General features: G+C 47.9%; 1 protein-coding gene across 5 annotated transcripts in view; it reads left to right on the top strand.

Moving 5' to 3' along the window:
* C2CD2L (C2CD2 like) overlaps nt 1-27,546 on the top strand; it is a 201,354-nt gene that overhangs the window by 65,797 nt on the left and 108,011 nt on the right. For all 5 annotated transcript variants that reach the window (XM_082273452.1, XM_082273451.1, XM_082273454.1 and 2 more), the window contains exon 3: nt 22,355-22,462. In XM_082273452.1, coding sequence (XP_082129578.1) covers nt 22,355-22,462 — 108 coding nt within the window. The remainder of the gene's footprint in view (nt 1-22,354; nt 22,463-27,546) is intronic.

Below are 27,546 nucleotides of genomic sequence, written 5' to 3'. Positions count from 1 at the left end.
TACTGACAAGACAGTGCATCCATTCCTGCAGCCTTCAGGGATGGCTCTGGAGCTGTGACTGACAGCGCAGTGCATCCAGTCCTGCAGTCTTGCTGGGCGATGCTGGAGCTGTGACTGACAGCACAGTGTATCCATTCCTGCAGCCTTGTGGGGCAGTGATACAGCTGTGACTGACAAGACAGTGCATCCATTCCTGCAACCTTGAGGGATGGTGCCAGGGCTGTGACTGACAGCGCAGTGCATCCATTCCTGCAAGCTTGAAGGGCAGTGATAGAGCTGTGAATGACAGCGCAGTACTCCCTGCTTTACGGAGTATATGCTCAAAGGTGTCAAGTGTGGCAAATGAAAGAAGGAGAAAATAGGCGGTACTGCACGTGTCCCAGAGCTATTGCTATTTAGATGGATTTTTTTTATTCATAAAATAGCCACGTGACCAGCAGAGAACCAGTTGGCACTGCACAGCCCCAGGCAAATGAGCCAACTACAAAAAGACAAAGCTGATATATGTGGAGTACATGTGTGTCTCAGTCCCAAAAATGTACACAAAGACAGAGACTAAAGGGCCCACGGGACTTTGAAGAGACACAAAACATGCATTAAAAATACATACATTTTTTACATGAAAAAATACATATAAAAATAGAGCATGCCACCGCCATTTACACGCAGTCAAGATGACTGGTATAGACTCTATTACATATTCCGATCACGCAGCTATTACTTTAAGCTATGCCCTCTCTGAGGTGCCCGTTACGGGTACTCGGTTTTGGAGACTCAATGAGAGTCTGCTACAAAACCCAACAGTCGTAGAAGAGGTCTTCAAAGAACTGACTTTTTATTTTTCCTCGAATGAGATGCCGGACTGCGATAGGGGCGTTGTGTGGGAAGCACACAAAGCGGTAATCAGGGGGATCTCAATCAAAAATGGAGCTCTTATTAAGAAAGCAAGAAATGAGAACTTGAACTCCCTTTTGAAGAAGATCCACGAATTAGAGCTAATTCATAAAAGACGCCAAAGTCTGGGCGTAGAACAGGAGTTGTTCGCAATTCGTAAATTTCCGATCTCCTATATTTTAAAGCGAAGGCAGACCTACAGAGGTGCCGCCAACATTCATATTTGTCGGGAGATAAATGTGGAAAGCTATTAGCACACTCAGTGCGAGAACAGAGGAGGACAGCTTACTTTCCCCATATTCTCTCGCCATCGGGACAGAAAGTAGTTCTGCCACAACATATAACACGGACTTTCCGTGACTTCTTTGCAGCACTATATGATCTTCCAGATAGCAATGCACCAACATCCCAAATGGTAGAATATTTTAGTTCATCCGAGCTCCCAGTTCTCTCAGCTGAAGCTCAATCTGATCTTGAGACACAAATATCTTTAGAGGAATTGAGTGTCGCACTAAATTCTCTGAAGACAGATTCAGCTCCTGGACCCAACTGTTTTACAGTACATTATTACCGTAAGTTTTTTTCGGTTCTCGGCCCTCACATGGTCAGTCTTCTCAATGACCTGGGAACCAGTTCTGCTTTACACCGTGACACCCTGAAGGCCCACATATCCCTTATTCCAAAAGAAGGCAAGGACTTGTCGGCCTGTGGTAGTTATCGTCCAATATCACTTTTAAACTCTGACCTGAAAATTTTCACGAAATTATTGGCACTACGTCTCTTGCCTCACCTGGACTCACTGGTCCACTTAGACCAAGTGGGATTCAAAAAGGGAGGCAAGAGATAATACCATTAAAGTGCTGAACCTGGTTCATATAGCCTCGAAAACTATCACGCCTAGTATCTGCCTTAGCACAGACGCTGAAAAAGCGTTCGACCGGGTCAACTGGCGGTTTATGTTCTCAGTCTTACGTCACATTGGACTGGGGGTCAAAATGATATCCTGGATTTCGCAGGTCTACTCTGACCCTTAGGCACAAGTAAAGGCCAACGGGCTTCTCTCTGACTCGTTCCATATAGCAAATGGCACACGGCAGGGATGCCCACTGTCTCCTTTACTTTTTTGTGCTATCTCTAGAGCCCTTCTTGCGTAGGGTAGGCCAAAATCAGGATATTTTAGGGATAAGGATGGAGAAAGTGGAGTATAAGGTCTCGGCATATGCAGATGACCTGTTATTTTCACTGACCAAACCAACAACTTCTACCCCGAACCTTTTACGGGAATTTGACATCTATGGCAGATTATCTAATCTGAAAATAAATTACAATAAATCGGAAGCTATGGGGATCGGTATCACAACAAGTTTGCTATCCCATTTAAAATCTACCTTACCGTTCCGATGGACGGATACTGCTCTCCAATATCTGGGCGTTTACATTCCCTCGGATTTATCGCTAACCTACAAGGTTAATTTCCCTTCCCAACTAACCCGTATCTGTACATTACTGGAAGGCTGGCAACAAGGGCCACACTCATGGTTTGGGAGATGCAATTTGTTAAAGATGTGCATACTCCCTAAGTTGCTTTATTTATTTCAGACATTACCCATCAGCATTCCCTCCTCTTTTTTCAAAAGAGTGCATTCGATGTTCACTCGCTATATTTGGGCTAATAAAAAATCCCGTATTTCCCACGTACAGTTGTCATGGCCCAAGTCAAAGGGAGGCTTGGCCCTCCCGGATATGCGTAAATACCATCAAGCAACTCATTTGGGTAGAATAATTGATTGGAGACGGCACTCCAGTTTTAAGTTATGGGCTCACATTGAACATTCGCAGTCGGAAATAGACTTGTGAGGGGCTCCTTGGTGCTATAAACATCTACCCCAGGACATTATGCATCACCCAACAATTGGCCCAACTTTAAAGGTCTTTACTTTGTTAATAAAACATTTAACGTTAACAACAATGGACTCGCCTCTGATCCCGATCTTGGTCAACCCTGCCTTCCCCCCTGGGATCTCAGAGCGTCCCTTTAAGAGATTTGAGAAAAAAGGGATATTCACAAGCCTCAAATTTTGTGCAAGATGGGCAATGGCCCACTATCGTAGGCCTAACTGACTTATCGGGGCCCTTTCGATTACCTTTCTGGAATGCTATTCAGTTGCACCATTTTCTACAGTCTCTCCCAGCTCCTAAGTTACTAAGTAGGGACCTAACATGATTCGAAAAGTATTGCACTGGCAACGATGTTCTGCCCAAATTATTATCCAAGGTCTACCACTTATTGGCACTACCACCGGAGGGTAAACGTTTGCCCTGCCTAGAAAAATGGGAGCGAGACTTGGAATGTAGATTCACGGCGAAACAGGAACGTGACGTAATCACACTAGCACTAAAAACTCCCGTGTGCACTAAGACGCAAGAAATGAATTATAAACTGCTCACGAGGTGGTACCGGGTTCCGTCCCTGTTGCATAAGTTTTCTGCAAAGGTCACAGATCGATGCTGGAGATGCCAAGAGGAGACGGGAACTATTTTACACATATTCTGGAACTGCCCACGTTTAGCCCATTTTTGGGGAGATGTACACGCTCTAGCTCAAGTATTTTCTGAGGGGCAGATCCCGAATAACCCGGCGTTTTTTCTACTTCATATCTCTACCTTGCCCTTTGAGAGTTACAAGAAATCGATCCTGTTCCATATTTTGAATGCTGCTAAATCATGTATCCCCCTATTTTGGAAGACACTTTCCTCCCCAACGATCAGTGATTGTATCCGTAAAATTGAAGACATTAATAAAATGGAAGATTTGCGTCTCTCTGCACAACTCAAGAAGGATCTGTACAATAAAACGGGGGGTGCATGGAACAGTTTTGTATTATCAGACCGGGGGCGGAGCTTATTATGTCCCTCGAGGCCAGTAGCCATCACTGATCTTGAAGTCTAAGGAATTAGCCCCGTAGTATAAATATCCCTACAAGATGTGAGTCCAGGGGGGCCCGTTCCCCCTCCCCACACTTTGGGGGTTTTTTTTTTTTTTTTGGGTTTTGGTTTGTTTTTTTGGTTGGTTTTTTCGCATTAGGAAACTTAGAAGGAGGTGAGGCGGTTATTGTAGCATCTGTGGCAGCCCAATGAGTGGTGCGTTATTTATTAATGATCTACTTCTCTTGGGTCCCCACAGAGGCGATCATATTTACTCTTTCTTTGAAGTTTAATATATCACTGTAATTGTCTCTATCTTGATGTAGTATGACAACATCATTGAAAAGTAATGTAAGAGATGTATTCATTTTGACCTGCTGTGTATGACCTGCAAGTATAAATAAAATATTTGAAAAAAAAAAAAAAATAGAGCATGAAAAAAATCTTAATGTCCATGATATTCATTAATAATGAATAAAAAAGAAATCCAGCGTATACCTAAAATTCCAGGTTACATGTCACAGAAATCAGTAGCGCAATAAATTAACTTTCACAAAAAAGATTAATAAATTAAATAGATTAAACTATAAATATATTCCTTTTAAAATATAGTCCTTCCTGCATACTTTTCAGTGTTCATGCAGATCACAACCTCCGGAAGAGACCGATATATCCAATGTGTAGTTTAAAAGGGACACCTCACACTCCACCACCACTGTGTAAATACACTCCTGATTGGCCACTCACCAGAAATCAATGCCTTTCCACTCTTATGGACAAGGCTGGAATCACTTAATGGGTTATATATGAACACCCAGATGATTGGTGTGCAGTCCTCTCACTCACTGTTTCCTCTTCCCACCAGAGCAATCCCAGGCACTCTCCCCTCTCCCTCCTTATTTACAGATATTCATCAATAAAAAATGGAATATGTGTACATACAAGATATAACTTCAACTATTTCTGACATTCTGATACTCTGTTATTATCAATCTGTGCCGTATCGATCTCAACGCGTTTCGCGAAACCAGTAGTTCACCTTATCAGGAGAAACACAGATATGAGTGTAAAAGCAGAAAAAGCACACATAAAGCAAAGACCCACATAAAAATATAAAAAGAGGGGGGGGTGAGGGGGAAAGGTAAGGGGGGAAATCAACTTAAAGTTAAAGCCATAATTAAAATCATCTCATAAAACCACTAAATATTTCTCTACGTCCATACGACTGTTTCAATGGATAACATGACATGCTATAAAAGAAAGATCCTTCCTCCTCTAGGGAGTGCGACTCTTCCTACTGGGAGTTGGGGAGAGAAGGGGAGTCAAGCCACGGATAAGCAGATGGTGCCTCAAGATATATACGCAAAAAAACTGACTCCCAGGACAATAAAGTACCCATGTACAAAAAAAAGGGGGTATAGAAAAAATCCAATAAAATGATGTACATAAAATGGTCTGTCAAGGATGGCCGCATCGAGGAAGTGAGAGAACCCACAGACACAGAGAGCCTAAATATTCCAGTGAACTTGAACATCCCTCCCTCCCACAGCACAATGGCGGAAACTGACATGTGGCTCATGTGGGGTTGGGAGGAACACGGAAGTGACCTCCCAGTTAGCCATGGCCATCAGACTCCGCAGCATCTCGGTGGCACGTGGCTGCAAATTTAGACAGCTGCGCGCCAGCCCAAGGAGCCGGGCTGCGCGTTGCTCTGGAAGCCAGCAGAAAGGGAGGCGAGGAGACAAACCAGGAGGGGGTCAGGAAGTGGGAGGGCCAGGGTACGTGGACAAAGACACCTCCCTCCCACTTGACACAGCAGCAGTGGCCCAAGCAAGACAAAAGACCGGCCCGTAACCCTGCCACCGGGACACATCAAGCCATACACAGAAAAACAAAGATAGAGAAAAAATGTATTAAAAAATACTACAAAGTATCATCTATATCACTGTATATAATAATGTAGCGATAAAAAAAAATATATTAAAAATAAAAGAAACTAATTTGAATAGGCCACATGATGTCCAAAGCTACGACATACCGGTGCGATAAATGTGATGTCAAGACCCCCCCATCTCCCTGTGCAAAGCACAGGGAGATATGGGGTCCCATGAGAGGCTAAAATTAGCAAATCATGGGACAAAGGGGGCTTGCAACTCCCAGGAAAAGAAGAAAAGGCACCAGAGAAAAAAAGAAAAAAAAAAAAAAGGGAAGGAAAGGTCTTTGGTTTATGTTCACAAAATATACAGCATAATCAGCATAACAAAATTACCAATCTTAAAGGAATATACATACTAGAGCTGCACGATTAATCGTTAAAAAATCGCAATCTCGATTCACCCCCCCCCCCCCTCACGATCTTGTCCTCGATTCTTACAGAGCCGCTCTCTGCTCACTCACAGCTGTCAAAAAAAGAAAAAAAAAGAAAAAAAAAAAGAGCCCCAGCAAATGTTTATCAACATTAAGGCTGCTAGATAACTATAGACAAAATGCTTTACAATGTATCTTTTCGTTCTTTTAGATCAGGGGTGGGGAACCTATGTCCCGGGGGCCGTATGCGGCCCTCGAAGTCATTTGGTCCGGCCCCCCGTGCAGCTGAGTCTGTGTCTCTCAGCTGATCTGTCAGAATGGAGCCAATGCTTCCTGTATAGTTCCGGCTCCATTGTGACAGTCCTGAGTGAGTCACAGGCGGAGTGATATCAAATGCACTCCGCCTGTGACCAATACAGGAAACATTGCCTCTTCCTCCAGCACGGCGCCGCTGCTAGCCAGCGTTTCCCACCAGCAGCACACACAGCAGTACCAGCCAGAGCCAGCAGTACTCACAGCAGTACCAGCCGGAGCCAGCAGTACCAGCCGGAGCCAGCAGTACCAGCCGGAGCCAGCAGTAACAGCCAGAGCCAGCAGTACTCACAGCAGTGTAAGCCAGAGCCAGCAGTACCAGCCACAACCAGCAGTACCAGCCACAACCAGCAGTACCCACAGCAGTACCCGTAGTACCCACAGCAGTACCAGCCAGAGTCAGCAGTACCCACAACAGTACCAGCCAGCAGTACCTACAGCGCAGTACCAGCCAGCAGTACCAGCCAGTAGTACCAGCCTGAGCCAGCGGTACCAGCCAGCAGTACCAGCCTGAGCCAGCAGTACCAAAGGCAGTACCAGCCAGCAGTACCTACAGTACAGTACCAGCCTGAATCAGCAGTACCCACAGCAGTACCAGCCAGCAGTACAAGCCAGCTGTACCCACCTGCAGTACCAGCCAGCTGTACCCACCTGCAGTACCAGCCAGCTGTACCCACCTGCAGTACCAGCCAGCTTTGCCCACCAGCATTACCCGCCAGCAGTTCTTTTCAAAACTTACCACCACAAAGTTGACTGCGCTCCAGACTGACCGACACAAACCTGGAAAACCAGTTGCGAGTAGCAACATCATCAATAACAGCTAACATCACACACCTCACCAAAGAGAAGTAGTTGCAGCCATTACATTAGGGGTGAGTTAATTAAATGTTTGACCAAATATAACAGGCACATTTTTAAGTTGATAATTTTGTACGGCCCCCGAATGATTTTATAAATACCCAAATGGCCCTTGGCAGAAAAAAGGTTCCCCACCCCTGTTTTAGATCAAAATGAATGAACTTCCATCTGTAAGTGAGAGCAGTTTAACCTCTTAAAGACTCAGCCTTTTTCTGACACCTTCTGCTTACAAGTTGAAATCAGTATTTTTTGCTAGAAAATTACTTAGAACCCCCAAAGGTGTGTATATATATATATATATATATATATATATATATATATATATATATATATATATATATATATATATTTTTTTTTTTTTTTTTTTGCAGAGACCCTAGAGAATAAAATGGCGATCGTTGCAATCTTTTATGTCACACTGTATTTGCGCAGAAGTCTTTCAAATGCAGTTTTTGGGGGGAAAAAATACACTTTAATTAATTTTTTTAAAAAACGAAACCGTAAAGTTAGCCAAGTTTTTTTTTTTTTTTTTTTTTTTTTTGTATAATGTAAAAGATGATGTTACACTGAGAATAATGATCTTTATTCTAAGCAAAAAAATTGTGATTCTCATTTTAGCCAGAATCGTGCAGCTCTAATACATACCAATCACAATCAGTTGGGCAGAAAAGACTTAAATGAGGTGGATTCATTTAGCCCAGGGGCAGTAGTTGCCCTGAGCAAATTTATCTATCGCATTTCCCTCTGGAGGATAAGTTTATCCCAGTCACCACCTAGTGGGTCTATCCCAGTCACTACCTCGTGGGTCCCGTGGGATGTGTTCTAAAGCAACAAATAGTACCTTGAAGGGGCGATACTCATGCGTCTGTACTGCGTGTCTGCCAATGGGGGTATAGAGGTCCCCAATTTCGACCGCATATATGTGATCGTAGATTCGCTGTATGTTTTCCCCATGTAGTAGGCACTGCACTCACATGTCATGAGGCATACTACCCACTCTGTCTGACAGTTGACAAATGTTTTGGGAAATAATTTTTTTTCCATTTGGCAAAGTGATGTTTTTGGCAGTATTAATATACTTGCAATAGGCACACTTCCCACATTTGTAAGTACCCTTTAACGGATTGGTTTTGAAACTAGTCCCTGCAAAGTGACAGTGTACTAATTTGTCTTTGAGAGACGAAGCTCGGTTGAGACGTGACAAATTTGGATGTAAGGGGGTCTTGCATAAGTAGATACCATTGTTTCTTTAAAATGCCCTTAAGCTGTAAATGTTGAGCATTAAAGTGATAAATCTTACTACAGCATTCGTTTTTTTTAAGATTTTTTTATTTTTTTTGGAAAAGTAAGGATTCCCTAGAATTATTATTATTTTTTTTTTTTTTTTGTGCGATTGAAAGCCCTGATCAAACATTTTTTTCTGTAACCTCTCATCAGAAGTCGATCTCTCAGCAAGTTGGCTTCCTTGACAAAAGTATCATTGTCGCTACAATTGCGCTTCAATCGAAGGTACTGTCCATATGAAATGGACTTTATAAGTGTAGATGGATGAGAACTGGTAGGATGCTAAATCATATTGCCCGCAGTTGGCTTATTGTACAAAGTGCTAGAAATTTGACCGTCGCTTTCCTTCATAATTGTGATATCTAAAAATGGGAAATGTATTTGTTGATATGTCATCGTAAATTTCAGGTTCCAACTATTTATTTAGTACGGCCAAAAAGTCCAATATTTTCTCATCTCCATCCCAGACGATGAAAATGTTATTGATGTACCTGTGCCATGACAAAACATGGCACAGGTACATCGAGAGGCAATCGCTGCTGAACAGGTCAAGCTCCCACCCACCCAGGTACAGATTGGCATAGGAGGGCGTACAATTGCCCATAGCTATGCCCTGTACCTGGAGGAAGGTGGAGCCGGCAAAGCAAAACACATTGTTATTATTTCTTCTGCATTTCATACTGTCCAACAAAGTAATGAAAACGTCCCTCTCTACGATCTCCCTGAGATAGAGAGGCTTTTACCACCTTTGTACCTGCAGCATGTGGGATGCTGCAGTATAAAGCCTCCACATCAATAGTGACAGCCATGCGGAGGCCGGAACATGGATGCCCTCCAGTAATAATAATTGGGGTCACACAACCCCCCCTTAATATTTTTTGGTATATTCTTCCTTGATCACTGACACCCCCCCCCCCCCCACTTTTTTTTTTTTTTTTACATCGGTACTTTATAGTCCTAGGAGTCCATTTCTGGCGTATATATCTTGAGGAACCGCCTGCTTATTCGTGGCTTGACTCCCCTTCTCTCCCCAGCTCCCAGTGGGAAGAGTTGCACTCCCTAGAGGAGGAAGGATCTTTCTTTTATATTATGTCATGTTATCCATTGGAACAGTTGCATGGACGTAGAGAAAAATGTTTTGGTTTTATGAGAAGATTCTTTTTTAATTATGGCATCAACTGTAAGTTGTTGATTTATATTGTGTTTTTCTTTTCCCCCTTCCCTTAACCCCCCCCCTTTTTTTTTGTCTTTGCTTTGTGTGCTTTTTCTGCTTTTAGACTTATATCTGTTTTCCTCCTGATGAAACGAACTACTGATTTTGCGAAACGCATTGAGATCGATACGGCGCAGATTGATGATAGAGTATGTCAGAAATAGTTGAAGATATCTTGTATGTACAAATATTCAATTTTTCATTGATGAATATCATTGACCTTGTTAAGATTTTTATCATGCTCCTATTTTTATATGTATTTTTTCATGTAATAGATTTATGTATTTTTAATGCATGTTGCGTGACTCTTCAAAGTCCCGTGGGCCTCTAGTCTCTGTCTAAATGAGCCAACTACACTGCAGTGACGTGTAGAACACATCACAATCTGGGAATGAGCTCCACCCCCACATTGCCCATTGACTGAAGTATTTTCAGTCATTCCAATACTGTGATATGTGAATCATAATGCTTAATGCGATGTATATTTCACGTATGTCAAAGCATGTATGACTAGGTTTAGAAACAATTTAGCGCTTTGCAGTCTAAATAATTGGCAAAGAAAGTTTCTTCCCCCCCCCCCCCCCCCCCAACATCATGTACTACATGGGAGTTGCTAGATCCCTGATTTGACTGACTATTGAGTCTGGCATTAATTTTTTCCACCACTGTTGCAGAAAATTTGTATTTCTTTTTTGTTCATTGACGGACACAACTCCTGATTCTTCTTAACCATTGAGTTATACTGCCCCCTACAGGAGTAGGGCAATAGGCATGAAAAAGGTTGACTACGCCTATGGGCAGTCCCAGGGGGTATACACCCACTCTCAGCTATAGGCACTCAGTTTTTTTTCTGCTTAGTCAGGAGTAAGGACCTAGTTCCTTGCTGGGATCTCTGGTCCTGGTGATTTTTTTCTTTTTAAATGGAATTGTTTCCTATATTTGTTGTTTTGTTCCTGTGAGAATCTACAATCAATTGCCGGACTGGGTGATGGACTGGATAATCTATATCCAGATCCAGATCGGCCGGGACATAGCCCCACTGGATGGGGGCTGGCCTGCGAGTTAAATGTCTTGTGAGGACGCATACGACCTAGCCTTGGCTGGTTGGAGTTGCTGCTGACCAGGTTTTCCTGGTGCACAACGGAGGATTGAGCAAGGTTCCCTGCCACTCTGGGGGTTGGTGACTAGGGCAGTGATGCCCTCGGGCTGCCTGCGGCGGTTGTTGTGCTGGGGGAGCAGATAGTTTAGCATCCGTGGGTACGTGCCCCATGTGGCTGGATCTAATCGGTAACTACGTGAGGAGGCCCTCCTGTGAGGGTGGCTGAAACCACTGCCTCCTGTTTGGGCATCCGCCCTCCCTTCCCCTGGGTGGTCAGCTCCGCTGGGGCTCGCGTCCAAGCGGCTGGGCGCCCATAAAAATTTAGGCCGTGGCTTGCAGCCTACTAGGTCATGTGGCTGAGTCGGGCGCCTCCGTTGGGGGGGGCAGCCCAATGCGTTTAGCTGAAGCCCCACTCTTCCTTTGGGCATCTGCCGGGCTGGGATCCATGCACTTGAGGCTGGGCCTCCACATAAATTTAGGCCATGGCTTGCGGCCTGCTAGATAGAGTCCAAACTGGGGAGACCGCTCCAGGTGAGACAGGAATCAGGTGCCGGTCGGATCCGTAATCCAAAGCCACATAAAGCAAAAAGGAATGACCGCACTTCCGATGAAGATCAAAAATGGAGTGTGTTTATTCCACATCAAACAATCGGCAAAATATAATACATACACGCTGTGAGTGCAGGACAGAAGAGGTAGACGCATTTCACGACTAGATGTGTCGCTTACTCATTACTCATGTGGTCAGAATGGCGCCTCCCTTGGAAGGGGTGGCGATGTGGGGACTGGTCATTTTTTTAATGACAGCCTTGCCGCCATTATTGTGTGGGGCACCTTCCCCTTTTTAGCGCTACAGGACCATCAGGGTACCCTGCCTGCACGTCCGCGTCATGGTGGGCGGCCCCCTTTTCTCTTACGTCCTCCCAACAGTCGCCGCCCACTCATACAATCTTCACTTATGGGGTATTGCTTCCTCTCCACAGGAGTTTCTAAGCATAAGACTTGTAAAAGATCAATTAATCTACATAGTCACACCCATGGGGGCTGTCCTTCTAGTCCAATACCCCCCTGCAATAGCCATCCCAATTCAGTTTGGTCTTCTGCCTAGCTTAGGAGTGGATAGGCTTCCCTGTGCTGAGGCTACAGTCTCAGCCTTCCTTTTTTTCTTTTATGATTTATTTTCTGGAAATGTCATTTTTCTTTATATTACTAGCTGTTTATTTTATCAGCACTAGTTAGTTGGATCTTCAAATGAAGACGGCGTTTGCGGAGCTGGGAATCGGACTGACCGTCCTGGTTCTCCAGGACAGAGGGTCGGATGGAATCCCAGCCTGCCATCGAGCGTTTCGCAGGCTATGTGTTCACCCTGTCCTCGCAAACGACCCATCCCTGTCCATCAGGGATGCAGCCATGTGAGGTGGCTACCTCACTGGACACAGCATAGGTTCGTCTGTGCACTACTAGTGTCCTGCGTTTTCTGGCTGGCGGCACTCCCCTGCCATCTGAGGGTGGGCGGTTTCCCGCTTGATGTGAGGCACCCCACGCCATCGGGTACAGGTAAGTACATTCTGTGTGGGGCCTCTGTCTGGGTTCGGCAGTCCTGTGTGTCTGTGGTGTCCCCTATGTCTGTGCGTTTTTGGGCTCCCTATCCCAGTCCCTGCGGGGGTTTTATTCTCTCACAGCAGCGCTGTGTCTTGGGGGTCTTGGGGGTTCCCCTCCTAAAGTCACTTAGGGTACTTGGAGGTGCAGACACATGCGGCGACCGCTGCAGGGTTAAAAACCGCCGGTCCGCCATTTTAAGTGTGGGCAGCATGTCTGGCTTCATTATGGGCGTTTGTACAGCATGCTATGTAGTGATTTTGGCGCCTTGCGGCGCCATCTTGCGTGTGGCAGTCGATCGTGCGGAGCACATGTCGGCGCCCATCTTGCCGAAGCCTCCCATTAGTTTTCATTGGGCATCCATTTTCCCTTAGCCTGCAGCTTGAGTTCAGTCTCCAGCGGTGACATCACTTCCTCCTTTCTCACAGAGCCGACCGAAGGAGCTGGTAACACACTATGGGGTGCTGTCCTGCTGTTCTTATCCTGTCCTACTTGGAGCAATCTTCCTGGTCAGTTTTGTCCCTGTGGGGGGTCTGTGTCTCACAGTCTCTATAGCGGTGTGCTGCGGGGGTCCGCGGCGCTCTTAAAGGGACAGTTAAAAAAATAAAATAAAAACTTTTTAGTTCTGTTATGGAATCCCAGGACAGCAAATTCCCTCCAGCTTTGGTGGGGGATTCAGGGTCCTCTGAATCCTCTACCGTCACTAATTTGGCTGCTGTTGTGGCAACTTTGGTGTCAAAGATGGATGTGCTGATGTCTGAACGTGCTTCTAGGAAAAGGTCTAGGATTTCCCTTTCTTCTGATTCTGAGTGTGACATGGTTGCTGTAGGTAGCGTGGGCCCTTCGGGGTCTCGCTCTTCCCAGGACCCGCTGGAATCTGAGGGGGAGGTGGAGGTTGCAGAGGTGGATGACTCCCCCCCTGGGTCGCCCGAGGAATGCGCAGCTATGGATGAGTTGATCCTGGCAGTAAAGGAAACACTACATTTGAAGGATGAGCCCACTCCTCCGGGCGTTGTGTCCTCTTTTGGTACACACAGGACCCGCAAGACGGCGCAGGTTTTTCCTTGCCCCGCAGAGTTTCACCATAAGGTGAATGAGCTATGGCGTAATTTAAAACACACCTTCGTGGTGCCTAAGAAGTTTCGACTTCTCTACCCTTTTGCGGCTACTACGGCTGCGTGCTGGTGTGTGCCTTCTCAAGTAGATCACACGGTGGCCAGATTGAACAAGGCTACCCTGGTTCCCACCGAGGACTCTCCGGTGTTTAGGGACCCTACCGATAGGAGGCTGGAATCTCTTGCCCGACATTCCTACATGGTGGCGGGTTCCATGCTCAAGCCTATTTTTGCCTCTGTAATGGTGGCTCAGGCTGTGGCGGATTGGACCAAGGTGCTCAAGCGCACCCTCGTGGCCGATTCTGCCCCTCCCACTACAGTGGAGATGGTGGATCAGATTTATCGAGGGGTCATGTATTTGTGCGATGCGGCTCTAAATGAGGCCCCTTTGGCGATACGCCTGTCCAGTGTCGCTGTGATTAACCGTTGCTTAATCTGGTTAAAAAGCTGGTAGGCTGATCAAAAATCCAGGAAGACGGTGGCTGACATCCCCTATGCGGGGTATCCCCTTTTTTGGGGAATCCTTGGATGAATTGGTTAAAGGAGTCACTGGGGGTAAGAGCACCTTGCTGCCCCAGAACCCTAAGGGAAAATGTTTCCGCGTTAAGCGGGCCCCCTCCTTTTAAACCTACTCAAGGGTCCTTTCGTGCCTTCAAGGCGCAGAGCAAGGGAAAACCCTTCAAGGGCCAAGGTGGCCAGAAAAAGCCCTGGTTCGGCAAACAAAAATCCGGCCAGGCTGGGACGGCGGCTCAGTCCGCCTCTGCCTGAAGGGGCGCCCTCACCTGTTTCAGGGGTGGGGGGACGTTTGCGTGGTTTCCTTCAACCTTGGCTGCTCCGAATCACAGACAGATGGGTTCAGGAAATCATTCGGTCAGGGTACAAGATGAAATTTCTTTCATAGCTGGCAAACAGATTCTTTCCATCATATCTTCATTTGACCCCAGGGCGGTTACAAGACCTACATCAGGTGGTGCAGGATCTTCTAGCCCAGGGGTTTGTCATCCCGATACCTCATCGGGACAGGTTTCGGGGTTTTGATTCAAATCTGTTCACTGTGCCCAGAAAGGAGGGCAAAGTGCGTCCAATTCTGGACTTAAAGGCGCTGAACCGCTTTGTGCGAGTTTGTAAATTCCGCATGGAATCACTCCGCTCGGTGGTGGCCTCCCTGAATCCGGGGGAGTTCCTGGCTTCTATAGACCTGAAGGATGCGTATCTACACATCCCCATTTTCGAGTGTCATCAGAGGTATCTCCGATTTTGCTATCGCGGAGGATCATTACCAGTTTGTGTCGTTACCTTTCGGTCTCGCTTCGGCTCCAAGGGTGTTCACCAAAGTGCTGGCTCCTGTTCTGGGCCTGTTACGGGCTCAGTGCATTGCGGTCTTGGGATATCTGGACGAACTCCTGTTAAGATCGAGTGCCAGTCAGAGCCTGCTGCGCGATCTGTCCACTACGGTCCAGACACTCCAGGAGTTCGGGTGGACCATCAACATTCAGAAGTCGACCTTGTCTCCCGTATCTGGGAATGGTTCTGGACTCTGCTCAAGCAAAGGTGTTCTTGCCGGAGGACAAGCTCCGGACTCTGCAGAACGAGGTCAGGTCCCTCAGGAACAACAAGTCTTCGTCACTCAGGACCTGTATGCTGTCCCTAGGGTTGATGGTATCAGCCTTCGAGGTGATACCATTTGCACAATTTCATACGTGATCTCTCCAAGCGGAGATCCTGGCCAGATGGGACAGACTACCTCAGTCCTTGGACCTGAGAGTGTCTCTGAGTCGCCAAACCAGAATGGATCTCTTATGGTGGCTTCAGTCCCTGGCGGTGTCAGACGGAAAATCCTTCTGGCCGATTCTGTGGACGGTAATGACCACGGATGCCAGCCTATCGGGCTGGGGTGGGGTTCTGGGCAACCTGTCTGCCCAGGGCACTTGTTCGGAGTAGGAATCCTCCCTTCCGATAAACATTATAGAATTAAGAGCGATCAGGCTGTGCATCCATTGGTCGGATCGTCTTCAGGGCCACCCTGTACGGGTGCAGACGGACAATGCCACTGCGGTGGCGTACATCAATCACCAAGGGGGCACCAGGAGTGCCCGGGCGGCCCAGGAAGTGACCAGTATTGTCTTGGGCCGAAACTCGCGTCCCGGCGATTTCGGCAGTTCACATTCCGGGTGTGGAGAACTGGCAGGCAGATTATCTGAGCCGCCAGACCCTGGACAAGGGGGAATGGTCCCTGCACCCGGAGGTTTTCCAGATGCTGTGTGCGAAGTGGGGATCCCCGGATGTGGATCTGTTCACGTCTCGGCTAAACAACAAGGTGGAAAGGTTCGTGGCAAGAACACGTGATCCTCTGGCAGATGCCTCGGAGGCGTTGGTAGTGCCTTTGCATCAGTACCGTCTGATTTATGCCTTTCCTCCGATTCAGTTGTCCAGGTTCCTTCGCAGGTTGGCCTCGGAACAAGCACTGGTGATTCTGGTGGCACCAGACTGGCCATGCCAGTCCTGGTACGCGGACATCGTTCACCTGGCCGTAGAGCCTCCCTGGCGGCTGCCAATGCGGGAAGATCTGCTGTCTCAGGGACCGATCTTCCATCCTGTTTAACAGTCGCTGGCTTTAACGGCATGGCTGTTGAAAGCCAGGTCCTGAGAGACAGGGGTCTCTCCTCAGAGGTCATTCCTACTTCCGTAATTCGTAATTACTCCTAGAAAAGCCTCGTCTGGTAAGGTTTATTACCGTACTTGGAAAGCTTATTTTGCCTGGTGTGAGTCCAGGGGTTTCTCTCCTCGTTCCTATTCAGTGTCGAGGGTGTTAGCTTTTCTCCAGACTAGTGTGGACCAGCGCCTTGCGTTGGCCACGATTAAGGGCCAGGTATCTGCACTGGCCATTCTTTTCCAGTGCCCTGTGGCATCTCATTCCTTGATTCGCACCTTTTATTCAAGGTGTGCGTCACTTGGCCCCTCCCAGAAGGGAGCCCTTACCTCCATGGGACTTGAACTTGGTTCTGTCCATGTTACAACGTTTCTCGTTTGAAAACATCAGGGAAATCTCGTTACCTCTGCTGTCCAAAAAGGTTGCCTTTCTGGTGGCGATCACTTCGGCTCGCAGAGTTTCAGAGCTGGCGGTATTGTCTTGCCGTTCCCCTTACCTGGTGGTTCATAGGGATAAGGTGGTCTTGTGACCTAATCCGTCCTTTCTGCCAAAGGTGGTTTCTGATTTTTACCTCAATGAGGACATTGTTTTGCCTTCGCTTTGTGTGAACCCTAAGCATCCAAAAGAGGTTGCCTTGCATTCTTTGGATGTTGTCAGGGCGTTTAGGGTTTACCTGTCGTCGACTGAATCTTTTTGAAAATGGGATTCTCTTTGTACTTCCTGAGGGTCCTCGGAAGGGTATAGCTGCGTCTGCTGCACCCATTGCCAAATGGATCAGACAGACCATTGTACAGGCCTATTCGTTGCGGGACCGGGTTCCTCCCTTCCCTGTCATGGCGCATTCTACCAGGTCGGTGAGTGCGTCCTGGGCCTTCTGGCATCAGGCCTCGGTGGCCCAGGTGTGCAAGGCTGTGACTTGGTCGTAGGTGCACACCTTTTCCAAATTCTAAAAAATTGATGTTCTGGTGTCAGCTGATGCCTCCTTTGGCCACAAAGTTCTCTGTGCGGCAGTGCCATAGGGCACCCTGGTTTGTACGGATCCCTGGCTGTTGGGGTTGTTTATCTCCTTGGTTATTTGTTTTCCTGGGTTGTTGCTCATGTTGAGCCCTTTTTTTGTTACCCAGAAGGTTACCTTTCTGAGCATGTAAGGTTCCTTTCTCTGATGTGGGTACTGCGTTGCTTTTCTGGCGGTTGCGTTGCCCACCCCTCATGTCTACACTGCTTTGGGACGTCCCCATAAGTGAAGACTGTATGAGTGGGCGGCGACTGTCGGAGGACGTAAGAGAAAACTGAATTTTTGTAAAATCTTACCGTAAAATTCCTTTCTCTGAATCCTCTGACAGTCGCCGCCCCCGCCCCTCTTTGGGAGTTTTTTATACACTATCACTGCTTGCGACCAAACTGAATTGGGATGGCTATTGCAGGGGGGTATTGGACTAGGAGGACAGCCCCCATGGGTGTGACTATGTAGATTAATTGTTCTTTTACAAGTCTTATGCCTAGAAACTCCTGTGGAGAGGAAGCAATTCCCCATAAGTGAAGACTGTATGAGTGGGCTGCGACTGTCGGAGGACTCAGAGAAAGGAATTTTACGGTAAGATTTTACAAAAATTCAGTTTTTAAGGGGGCCATTTTCTATTATGCCCTCTATGGAAGGCTCGGAGGGCGACCCCCTTGTTATTTCTGCAAGGTCCGGTAGATGGTCCATTCGAGGGCCCTTGGTCGGCGTCCCCTTTGCGGGATCGCAGTTGGCGGCCTCCCCGAATGTTATGTTTTCCAGGTGAACGTCCTATATAGCGACCCCACTGGGTCTGTGTCCACGCACCCTAAGTGCTCAGATAGTGAGGATGATTCCTCTGCTCCTCTAGCTGCACATGAGAAGGCACTGGTGGGTGCACTGTTTGTGTCATTGTGTGACACTTTAAAAAAACGGAGGTTGTGGCTGATGCTGCATCAGAGGTGCCGGTCCCTTTTGGCAACCACAGGTCCTCCGAAGCGGCAAGGGTGTTCCCTTTTCGCTTACTTTGACAACATTGTTACAAAACATTGGGGTTGTCCAAAACCCAGTGGTTCCTAAGCGCTTTTTGCTTGCGATGTCCTTATGAGGATAAACTGAGTTAAAGGTGGACAGTCCCACCTGTAGACGACTCATTGGTTTCCAGGTTGAATAAAGCTACCTTCATTCCGGTTGAGGAGTACCCATTCTTTAAATATCCAGCTGATAGGAGGACGAAGATTCTGGCCCACCATATGTTTGCTGTGGCAAATTCGGCACTTATTCCGGTATTTACTATTGCCCTGGTGTCTCAAGCCCAGACCGAGTGGGCTACACTTTTACGCCAGGACCTGGAGGGGAAAAGGCTTCCCCCTGTCTTTGTGGAGCTGGCAGATCAGTTGATCCAGGGGTTACAGTTTTTCTGTGATGCCTTCGGGATGCGGGCTTCTTTGCTTTCTTGGCTGTCTGTATCAGCAGTGGTCCTTCGGCGTATTATCTGGCTGAAATACTGGTCTGCGGACCAGACTTCCAAGAAGGCCTTATTTGATCTCCCCCTTGTAGGGGATTGCCTGCTATGAGCTTCCTTGGATGACCTTGTTAAGGGTCTCACAGGGGAAAAGGGTACTCTTCTTCTGCAGGCTACCAAGGGCAAGGAACCCCGTTGTAGACGTGGGCCATTCTCCTCGGCTCAGAAGAGGTTTTTTCGTCCCTCAGGGTCTCAAGACAAGGAATCAAAAGTCAGGGCCTCCACTGGAAGTTCCAAGAGGTCCTGGTCTGGCAAGCCACGAGCGGGCTCCTCCAGACCTGCGGACAAGGCTGCCTCTGCATGAAGGGGTGCCCTCACACGCATCTGGGGTGGGGGGATTGTCTTCACTGGTTTCAGATCCATGAACCTACCTGGTATACACGTACACGTGGATCCACAAAGTTATTCAGTCAGGCTATGAGATTGAGTTCGGTCTTATCCTCGGGAAAGGTTCTTCCCTTCCAACCTGCACTTGTCCCCAGATCACTTACGGGTCTCTTTGGGGTAGTGCAAGACTTTGTTCCTTCAGGGGGTGATTGTTCCGATTTTGGAAAGTTTTCTGGTTTTTTTTTTTGCTTAAACCTCTTTACAGTTCAGAGGATTCTGGACCTCAAGGCGCTAAACTGCTGGTGTGAGTACAGAAGTTCCACGTGGAGTCCATTCACACGGAACTGGCGTCCCTATGTCAGGGGTATTTCTTCTCGCTTCTATCGACATCAAGGATGCTTACCTGCACATTCTTTTATGCCAACCCTTCCTCCATTTTGCCCTGGGCAAGGAGCATTATCGGTTTGTGGTGTGGACCTTGGTCTCGCCTCTGCTCCTCGGGTCTTCACAAAAGTGTTGGGCCCTGTGCTGGCATTGTTTGAGTCAGCCGGGGATCACGGTACTGTGGTACCTGGATCATCATCTTATGCGAGCAGAGTCTCCGACTGCTCTGATGGACAACTGGAGATTGCTCTGCAAACTCTGAGAGAGTTTGGTTGGATTCTGAGCCTTCAGGAGTCTGCTTTGGTTCTGTCCATAAGAAACTGGACTATCTTGGTCTGACTCTGGACTCGGCCTCTGGAGTGTTTCCAGAGGAAGAAACACTCTGGCTGACCTTGCAGGAAGCAATTCAGCTTCTGTTGTTCAACAGATGGTCATAACTCTGGGCTTGTATGCGGGTTCTGGGCCTGATGGTGTCCACCCTTTAGGCTGTCTGTTTGCACAGTTCCACACAAGATCTCTGGTACAGAGATTTTGGTGAAATGGGACAAGGATCCACGGTCTCTAGAGGTGGCTTTTTTCTCTCGCATTCGACAGGGAAAATCCTTTCTCCCCCTGTATTGGATGGTTGTCACCGCAGATGCCAGCCTGTCCAGGTGGGGAGGCGTCCTCAGCACAGATGTGCTCAGGGTGTCTGGACTCTGGTAGAGTTCAGACTGACAATTTAATGTACTAGAGTTCCGAGCGGTCAGACTTTGTTTGGCTCATTGGACATTTCGTCTTCAGGGATGTGCGGTATGAATTAGTTTGGACAGTACCACAGCCGTGGTCTATGTCAATCACCAAGGGGGCACAGGTAGTAGCCTGGCTTTCTGAGATGGGCAGAGTGATTCATTCCAGCCCTCTCAAATTTCTGCCACAAATCCTGTGCAGGATCAAAGCAGAAGAGATTCCATCCAGTCTGACCTCACCAGTCTTGGTAAGCCGATCGGGTACAACTGGTCGCTGATGCTTCCTTGGGGGCTTCCTCTCAGGGAGGATCTGCTATCTCAAAGACCAATCTTCTATCCTACTTTACAGTGGCAGGCTTTGACGACTTGGCTGTTGAACACCAGGAGCTGAAGGATGGAGGTCTGAGTCAGTGATTCCTACGCTGTTGAAAGCTAGGAAACCTACTTCTAGGAAGATCTACATAGAAGACGCATAGAAGACATACATTGCGTGGTCTGAGTCTCTTGGGGTTCATCCTTGCTCCTTCTTAGGGGATAGATATTAGCACGCTGAGACGGCGCTCTCCAACTACGGCTAAGCGCATTACTATCATCAGGTGTATGTGTATTACTTTTGCTTTTTATCCTAATAAATGGTTTTACGCTATGGAGGCTCTTCTTTGATTATATTTGGGTACTGGAGAGTCCAGGAATCACAGGAGATAAAGCCATTCCCCACTGTCTGAGTCCACTGGGAGAAATTCTTGTTCCAGCATCCACGAAGTGGCAAAGCAAAGTCTCTGAATATACATTTGATCTCCCCATTGTTTGGTGAGTGGGGACACCAGAGGGGAGCACAGAGTGGTCTGCACTATTAAGTATTCAAGCACGAACACTTATAAGGATCATCTTTTTTTCAGCTGTTTAGGACCACAAGCACTTTAGGCATAAGGACTTTATCTGATCAAATCCAAAAGACTTTTTTCAGTTTTATGTATTTGCACTTTAGTTCAGTGATATAGCACCAGCACTTTAATTTATTCATTTATTATGTATTATTATATAGTAATGTATTGTTAATGCACATTGAAGATTTGTCGTTTACATATATATGTAATTTGGTCACTAGAGCAGCGCTGATAGCTTCACCATTTTTCATTGTGTTGCCCTCCCTCCTGTGTCCGTGGATAAACACCTGAAGGAAATTACCTTACATGCCTTGGATGTGGTCCGAGCAATTAGGGTGTACCTGGCAGCTATGGAGTCTTTTAAGAAGTCAGACTCTCTATTTGGGCTCACGGACGGACCTCACAAAGGGTTGTCTGCTTCTTATGCGACCATTTCCAGATGAATCAGACAGACTGTGGTTCAGCCCTATTGCATCAGGGGTCAAATTTTCTCCTTTCTCTGTCAAGGAGCACTCTACTAGGGCACTTAGTGTCCCCTGGGCTTTCCGTCATCAAGCGTCAGTGACGCAGGTTTGCAAGGCGGCCACCTGGTCGTCTGTGCACTCTTTTACAAAATTTTTATAAAGTGGATGTGTTGGCATCTGCAGATGCATCTTTTGGCTGCAAGGTTTTGCTGGCTGCTGTTTAGAGGACCTGGTCCTCTTTAAGGGTGTAATGATTATTTCAGGTGATCTCCGGTTGTTTATGGGTGAGCTCCATGTTACGTGTAAGGCTAAGGTTAGCCTTGGGAATTTGTTTCTGCTTTTTTCCCACCCCTCATATTTCACACTGCTTTGGGATGTCCCAATGGTTAAGAAAAATCAGAAGCTGTGTCCGTCCATGAACGAAAGAAAAAATTGGATTTTTGGCTTACCTTAAAACCTATTACACTGATGCTCATTGACGGACACAGCATCCACCCCTCTGTGTAGTTGGTTTTCTTCTGACACTGTTTGTAACAAAACCGAGTGGCTATAGCTGAGAGTGGGTGTATACCCCCTGGGACTGCCCATAGGTGTAGTCAAGCTTTTTCCTGCCTTGTGTCCTACTCCTGTAGGGGGCAGTATACCCCAATGGTTAAGAAGAATCAGGAGCTGTGTCCATCAATGAACATCAGAGAAATGGATTTTACAGTAAGTCAAAAATCCAATTGTTTTTCTAACCAGAGGAAAAAAGCAAATGTAATTATTTTATTTATATTGTGTGTTTAGGTAGAAGTAAAACTACAGGAAGAGGTACAGGAAGGGTTGCTGGTGTCCTGGAGTTTCAAGGACCGACCTGATATGTTGCTTGAGATTATGCCTAGTCGGTCACATCAGGTAAACAAGCTAAAATGGTTCAATCATTTTGATTCCTAATTTTATACTTTAAGCTTTAAGAATCATTTTAATTCAAGGCAAGTAAATATTCAAAAAATATGCTATGGTAGTCTTTCCCCACATTTAATATTCCTAGCCAAGCTTACCTGTTTATCTTTTGTTTAGACCTAATGCCTGGGTCATCTGCAAATCATACATAAAACATTGTGTTTAATGAGTAGGACAGATGAAATCAACTTTTCTCTAATCTTCTTCCAGGGCAGCTTCTGAAAGATTTGTGTTTCCTGTTTCAGGTGGGAAGAACCTGAGTCCACCATTATAAAAACATCAGTCATATCTTCTGCCTCTGTTTGATTGTGTTTCCTCCGGATCCACAGGAGCTGCAACTGTTTATTATTTTCCCAGTCTCTGTGCTCACTGCCAGGGGACTCCCTAGCCAGCCTCCTATCCAGCTCAGTGGGGTTTGTGTAGTGCAGGTCAAGGGCAGCATATTGGGGCAAACTGGTCCCCCACTGAGGTTTCACCCCCTACTGAGGTGTATGCAACCATCCCCCCCCAGCTGGAAAAGGTGTCAATGGCATCTTCCCCAAAAGTTTGCACCTGGCTTTAGCCAGCTCTCCGGTCACCGCATCCTCCGGGCACCAGTACCGGTTGTCCAGGGGCCATACCTCCGGCTGACAGAGCAAACAAGCATCCCACTCTGCTGGAGGTGAAGGATGGCAGCGTCCTATCCGGAGCCTCGCGGCACTTCCGGTGATGCACTTCCGGTCCTCAGCCATCTTGGGGAAGGCGGAAGTTGGGCCATAGAGTGGGCAACTTCTGCTGACGTCACCTCTGGGCGGTGCCGCAAATTTCGAAAAGAAAAGAAAAATGAAGATAAAGATGGATGGGCTCTCTTCCCCAAGGAAGTAGCAGACTATAAGGATACCAGGAGAGCAGATGGCAGTGCAGGTACCTCCATCAACCTGCATGGGGTGAGCTGGGGGCAGGGCTGGAGCTATACAGGAAGCAGTTAAAAGGCCCTATGCAGGGGTTCTTTTCTGTGGCTGACCATGTCGGATGCTTTCCCACCCTGCCCTGCAGATCCTGCCTGTCAGCACAGCTCCAAGGTAAGCAAGAGCACTCTGGAGTCTCCTCTGTCTTTACCTCACTACAAACGGTGATTCATGTTTGTGTATGGCAACTGCCTGTATCACTGGGTCCTTTGTGCTTATTTGCAGACAAGGACCCTAGAAGAGAAAAGGGCAAAGACCAGCAGCAAGACGTGTGCCTTTTGTGGTCACAGGTTTCCTCCAGAATGGAAAAAATTTAATTTTTTTGTAAGAACTTACTGTAAAATTATTTTCTATGAGTCCTCTGACAGTCGCCGCCCACTTATACAGTCTTCACTTTTGGGTATTGACCTCTTATCCACAGTAGTAAGCTAGGCAGAAGACTTTGTTAGGAACATTCACAAAACTTTGCATAGACACACCTACAGGGGGCTGTCCCTCTGGTCCAATACCCCCGGCTAGCCTCATTCCCAATTCAGTTTGGTAGCAAGCAGTAGATAGTCCATGAACCCCAAAAGAGGGGTGGGGGGCGGCGACTGTCAGGACTCAGAGAAAATCATTTTACGGTAAGTTTTTACAAAAAATTGTATTTTCTCTTATGTCCTCTGACAGTCGCCACCCACTCATGCAGTCATCACTTATGGGATGTCCCAAAGCAGTGTAGACATGAGAGGTGGGAAACGCAACCGTCTCAAAGGCAACGCAGCACCCAAGGTCAGAGAAAAGAACCTTATCTGAACCAGAAAGGTAGCACACTGGGTAACAGGAAAGCTCAACCGGAGCGAACAAACCCAGGAAGGCAAAATTACCAAGGGGGAAAAAAACCCCAACAGGAGGCGACAGGCTAAAAACGCCATGTCTCCCCTAAGGCACTGCCGCACTCCAGCCAAAGGAGGCATCTGCTGATGCCAAAACATCAAGCTTGGAAAATTTTGTAAAGGTGTGCACGGACGACCAGGTCGCCGCTTTGCACACCTGGGACACCGACGCCTGATGGCGATAGGCCCAAGACGCACTCACCGCTCTGGTAGAGTGTGCCGTGACAGGGAAAGGCGGAACCCGTTCTCTAAGCGAATAAGCCTGTACAATCGTCTGTCCGATCCATTTAGAAATGGTCCTAGCAGACGCAGCCGTACCCTTTCCGAGTCCCTATGAACAACTAGGTAGGGGGAGCGGCAAGACAGGGCCGCCAACTCCGACACTCTGCAAGCAGTGTGATCGCCACCAGAAAGGCGACTTTCCGTGACCGTGCAGGCAGAGGAATCTCTCGGATGTTCTCAAAGGGAGGATGTTGCAAAACGGACAGAACTAAATTCAAGTCCCAAGGAGGTAAGGGAGTCCTCCTAGGGGGGCCAGATGACGTACCCCTTGAATAAAGGTGCGGATCAAGGAATTTGACGCCAAGGGGCGCAGGAAAAGAATGGTCAACGCAGAAAACGGCCCCTTAATAGTGGTCAGCGCAAGACGCTGGTCCACACCAGAATGCAGGAAAGCTAACACCCTCGCCACCGAAAAGGAGCGAGGATGGAAACCCTGCGATTCACACCAGGCGAAATAAGCCTTCCAGGTATGATAATAAATCTTACCAGACGAATCCTTCCTAGCCTTGAGCAAGGTAGGAATGACCGCCGACGAGAGACCCCGATCTCTCAAGACCTGGCTTTCAACAGCCACGCCGTTAAAGCCAGCGACTGTAAAGCAGGATGGAAGATCGGCCCCTGAGACAGCAGATCGTCTCGTAAGGGGAGCCGACAGGGAGGCTCGACGACCATTTGCATGATGTCCACCACCAGGATCACCAACCTGCGAAGGAACCGTGACAACTGGATCGGGGGGGAAGGCATAAATCAGGCGATACCGATTCCAAGGCACCACCAGCGTGTCCGAGGCCTCTACCAGAGGATCGCATGTTCTTGCCACCAACCTTCCAACCTTGTTGTTTAGAAGAGACGCGAACAGATCCACCTCCGGGGATCCCCATCGCGCACACAGCATCTGAAAACACCTCCGGGTGTAGGGACCATTCCCCCTGGTCCAGGGTCTGGCGACTCAGATAGTCGGCCTGCCAGTTTTCCACACCCGGAATGTGAACTGCCGAAAGCGCCGAGACCCGCGTCTCTGCCCAAGACAGAATCTCGGCCACTTCCTTGGCCGCCCGGGCACTCCTGGTGCCCCCTCGGTGATTGATGTATGCAGTTGCGTTGTCCGTCTGCACCCGCACAGGGCGGCCCTGAAGACGATCCGAACAACGTAGCAAACATAGTTTGATCTCTCTCAGTTCCAACACATTTATCGGCAGAGAGGATTCCTCCTCCGACCAAGTGCCCTGGGCAGACAAATTGCCCAGAACACCACCCCAGCCCGACAGACTGGCGTCCATGGTGATCACCATCCATAATAATGGCCGTGAGGAATTTCCTACCGTCAGAGCCAGGGACCGGAGCCACCACAGAAGATCCGTTCTGACTTGGGGGCTCAAAAAGATCCTCCTTTCCAAGGAAAGAGGATGCCTGTCCCACCTGGCCAGAATCTCCGCTTGCAGAGATTGTGTGTGGAATTGCACAAATGGTATCGTCCCGAAGGCAGACACCATCAACCCCAGGGACCGCATGCAGGTCCTGAGCGACGAGGATTTGTAGTCCCTGAGGGACCTGACCTCGTTCTGTAGAGTCCGGAGTTTGTCCTCCGGCAGAAGGACTTCAGCTTGGGCGTAGTCCAGAACCATCCCCAGGTAAGGGAGTCGAACAGAAGGAGACCATGTCGACTTCTGAAAATTGATGGTCCACCCGAACTCCTAAAGCATCTGAACCGTGGTTGACAGATCGCGCAACAGAGTGGCACTGGAACTCGACCTTAATAGGAGATTGTCCAGATACCCCAGGATTGCAATCCCCTGCGCCCGCAACAGGACCAGGACAGGAGCCAACACTTTGGTAAACACCCTCGGAGCCGAAGCAAGACTGAAAGGCAACGCCACGAACTGATAGTGCTCCTCCGTTATTGCGAATCAGAGGTACCTCTGATGACCCTCGTAAATGGGGATGTGTAAAGACGCATCCTTGGGGTCGATGGAAGCCAGGAAATCTCCTGGGCTCAGGGAGGCCACCACCGATCGAAGGGATTCCATGCGGAACTTTTGAACCCGTACGAATCGGTTCAGAAACTTTCAAGAAAGTCCAGAATTGGAGGCACTTTGCCCTCCTTTCTGGGCACCATGAACAGATTTGAGTAAAAACCCCCGAAATCTGTCCCGATGTGGCACCGGGACGATCACCCCCTGGGCGAGGAGATCCTGAATCGCCCGTTGGAGATCTTGGAAACGATCTGGGTTCAAATGAAGATTTGAGGGAAAGAATCTGTCTGCTGGGCATAATCGAAATTCGATCTTGTACCCCGACCGAATGAGTTGTCCTGAATTTTGGCCAGCCAAGGTTCGGGAAAACAGCGCAGACGTCCCCCCACCCCTGAAACAGGTGAGGGTGCGGCTTTTGACTCGCCCGCCTAAGGCTTCTTCTGGCCACCAGAGGCCTTGAAGGATTTGCCCTTGTCTTGTGCCTTAAAGGCATGAAAGGACCCCTGGTTAGGTTTAAAGGAAGGGCCCCGCTTACCACGGAAAAACATACCCTTGGACACCTGGGGCAGCAGTTTGCTCTTACCCCCAGTGACCCCCTTAACCAGCTCGTCCAGGGAGTCCCCAAAAAGGCGATTCCCTGCATAAGGGATGTCAGATACCGTCTTCCTGGAAGACTGGTCAGCCGACCAGCTTTACAATGCGACGGATTATCACTGTGACTGCAGACAATCGTGAGACTTAAGGGGCCTCATCCAAGGCCGCGTCACACAGGTATAAAACAGCCTGAATAATTTTGGTCCACCATCTCCAGAGTAGCAGGAGGGGTGCAATCAGCCACAAGGGTGCATCTGAGCACCTTAGTCCACTCCACTACAGCCTGAGAGATCATAATTGAGGCGAACACGGGTTTCAGCAAGGAACCCGCCACCATATAGGAGTGGTGGGTAAGAGATTCCACC

Source organism: Pelophylax lessonae (genome assembly GCF_965119305.1).
Source record: "Pelophylax lessonae genome assembly, chromosome: 12".
NCBI lineage: Eukaryota > Metazoa > Chordata > Amphibia > Anura > Ranidae > Pelophylax > Pelophylax lessonae.
This window is presented reverse-complemented; position numbering and strand designations above follow the sequence as displayed.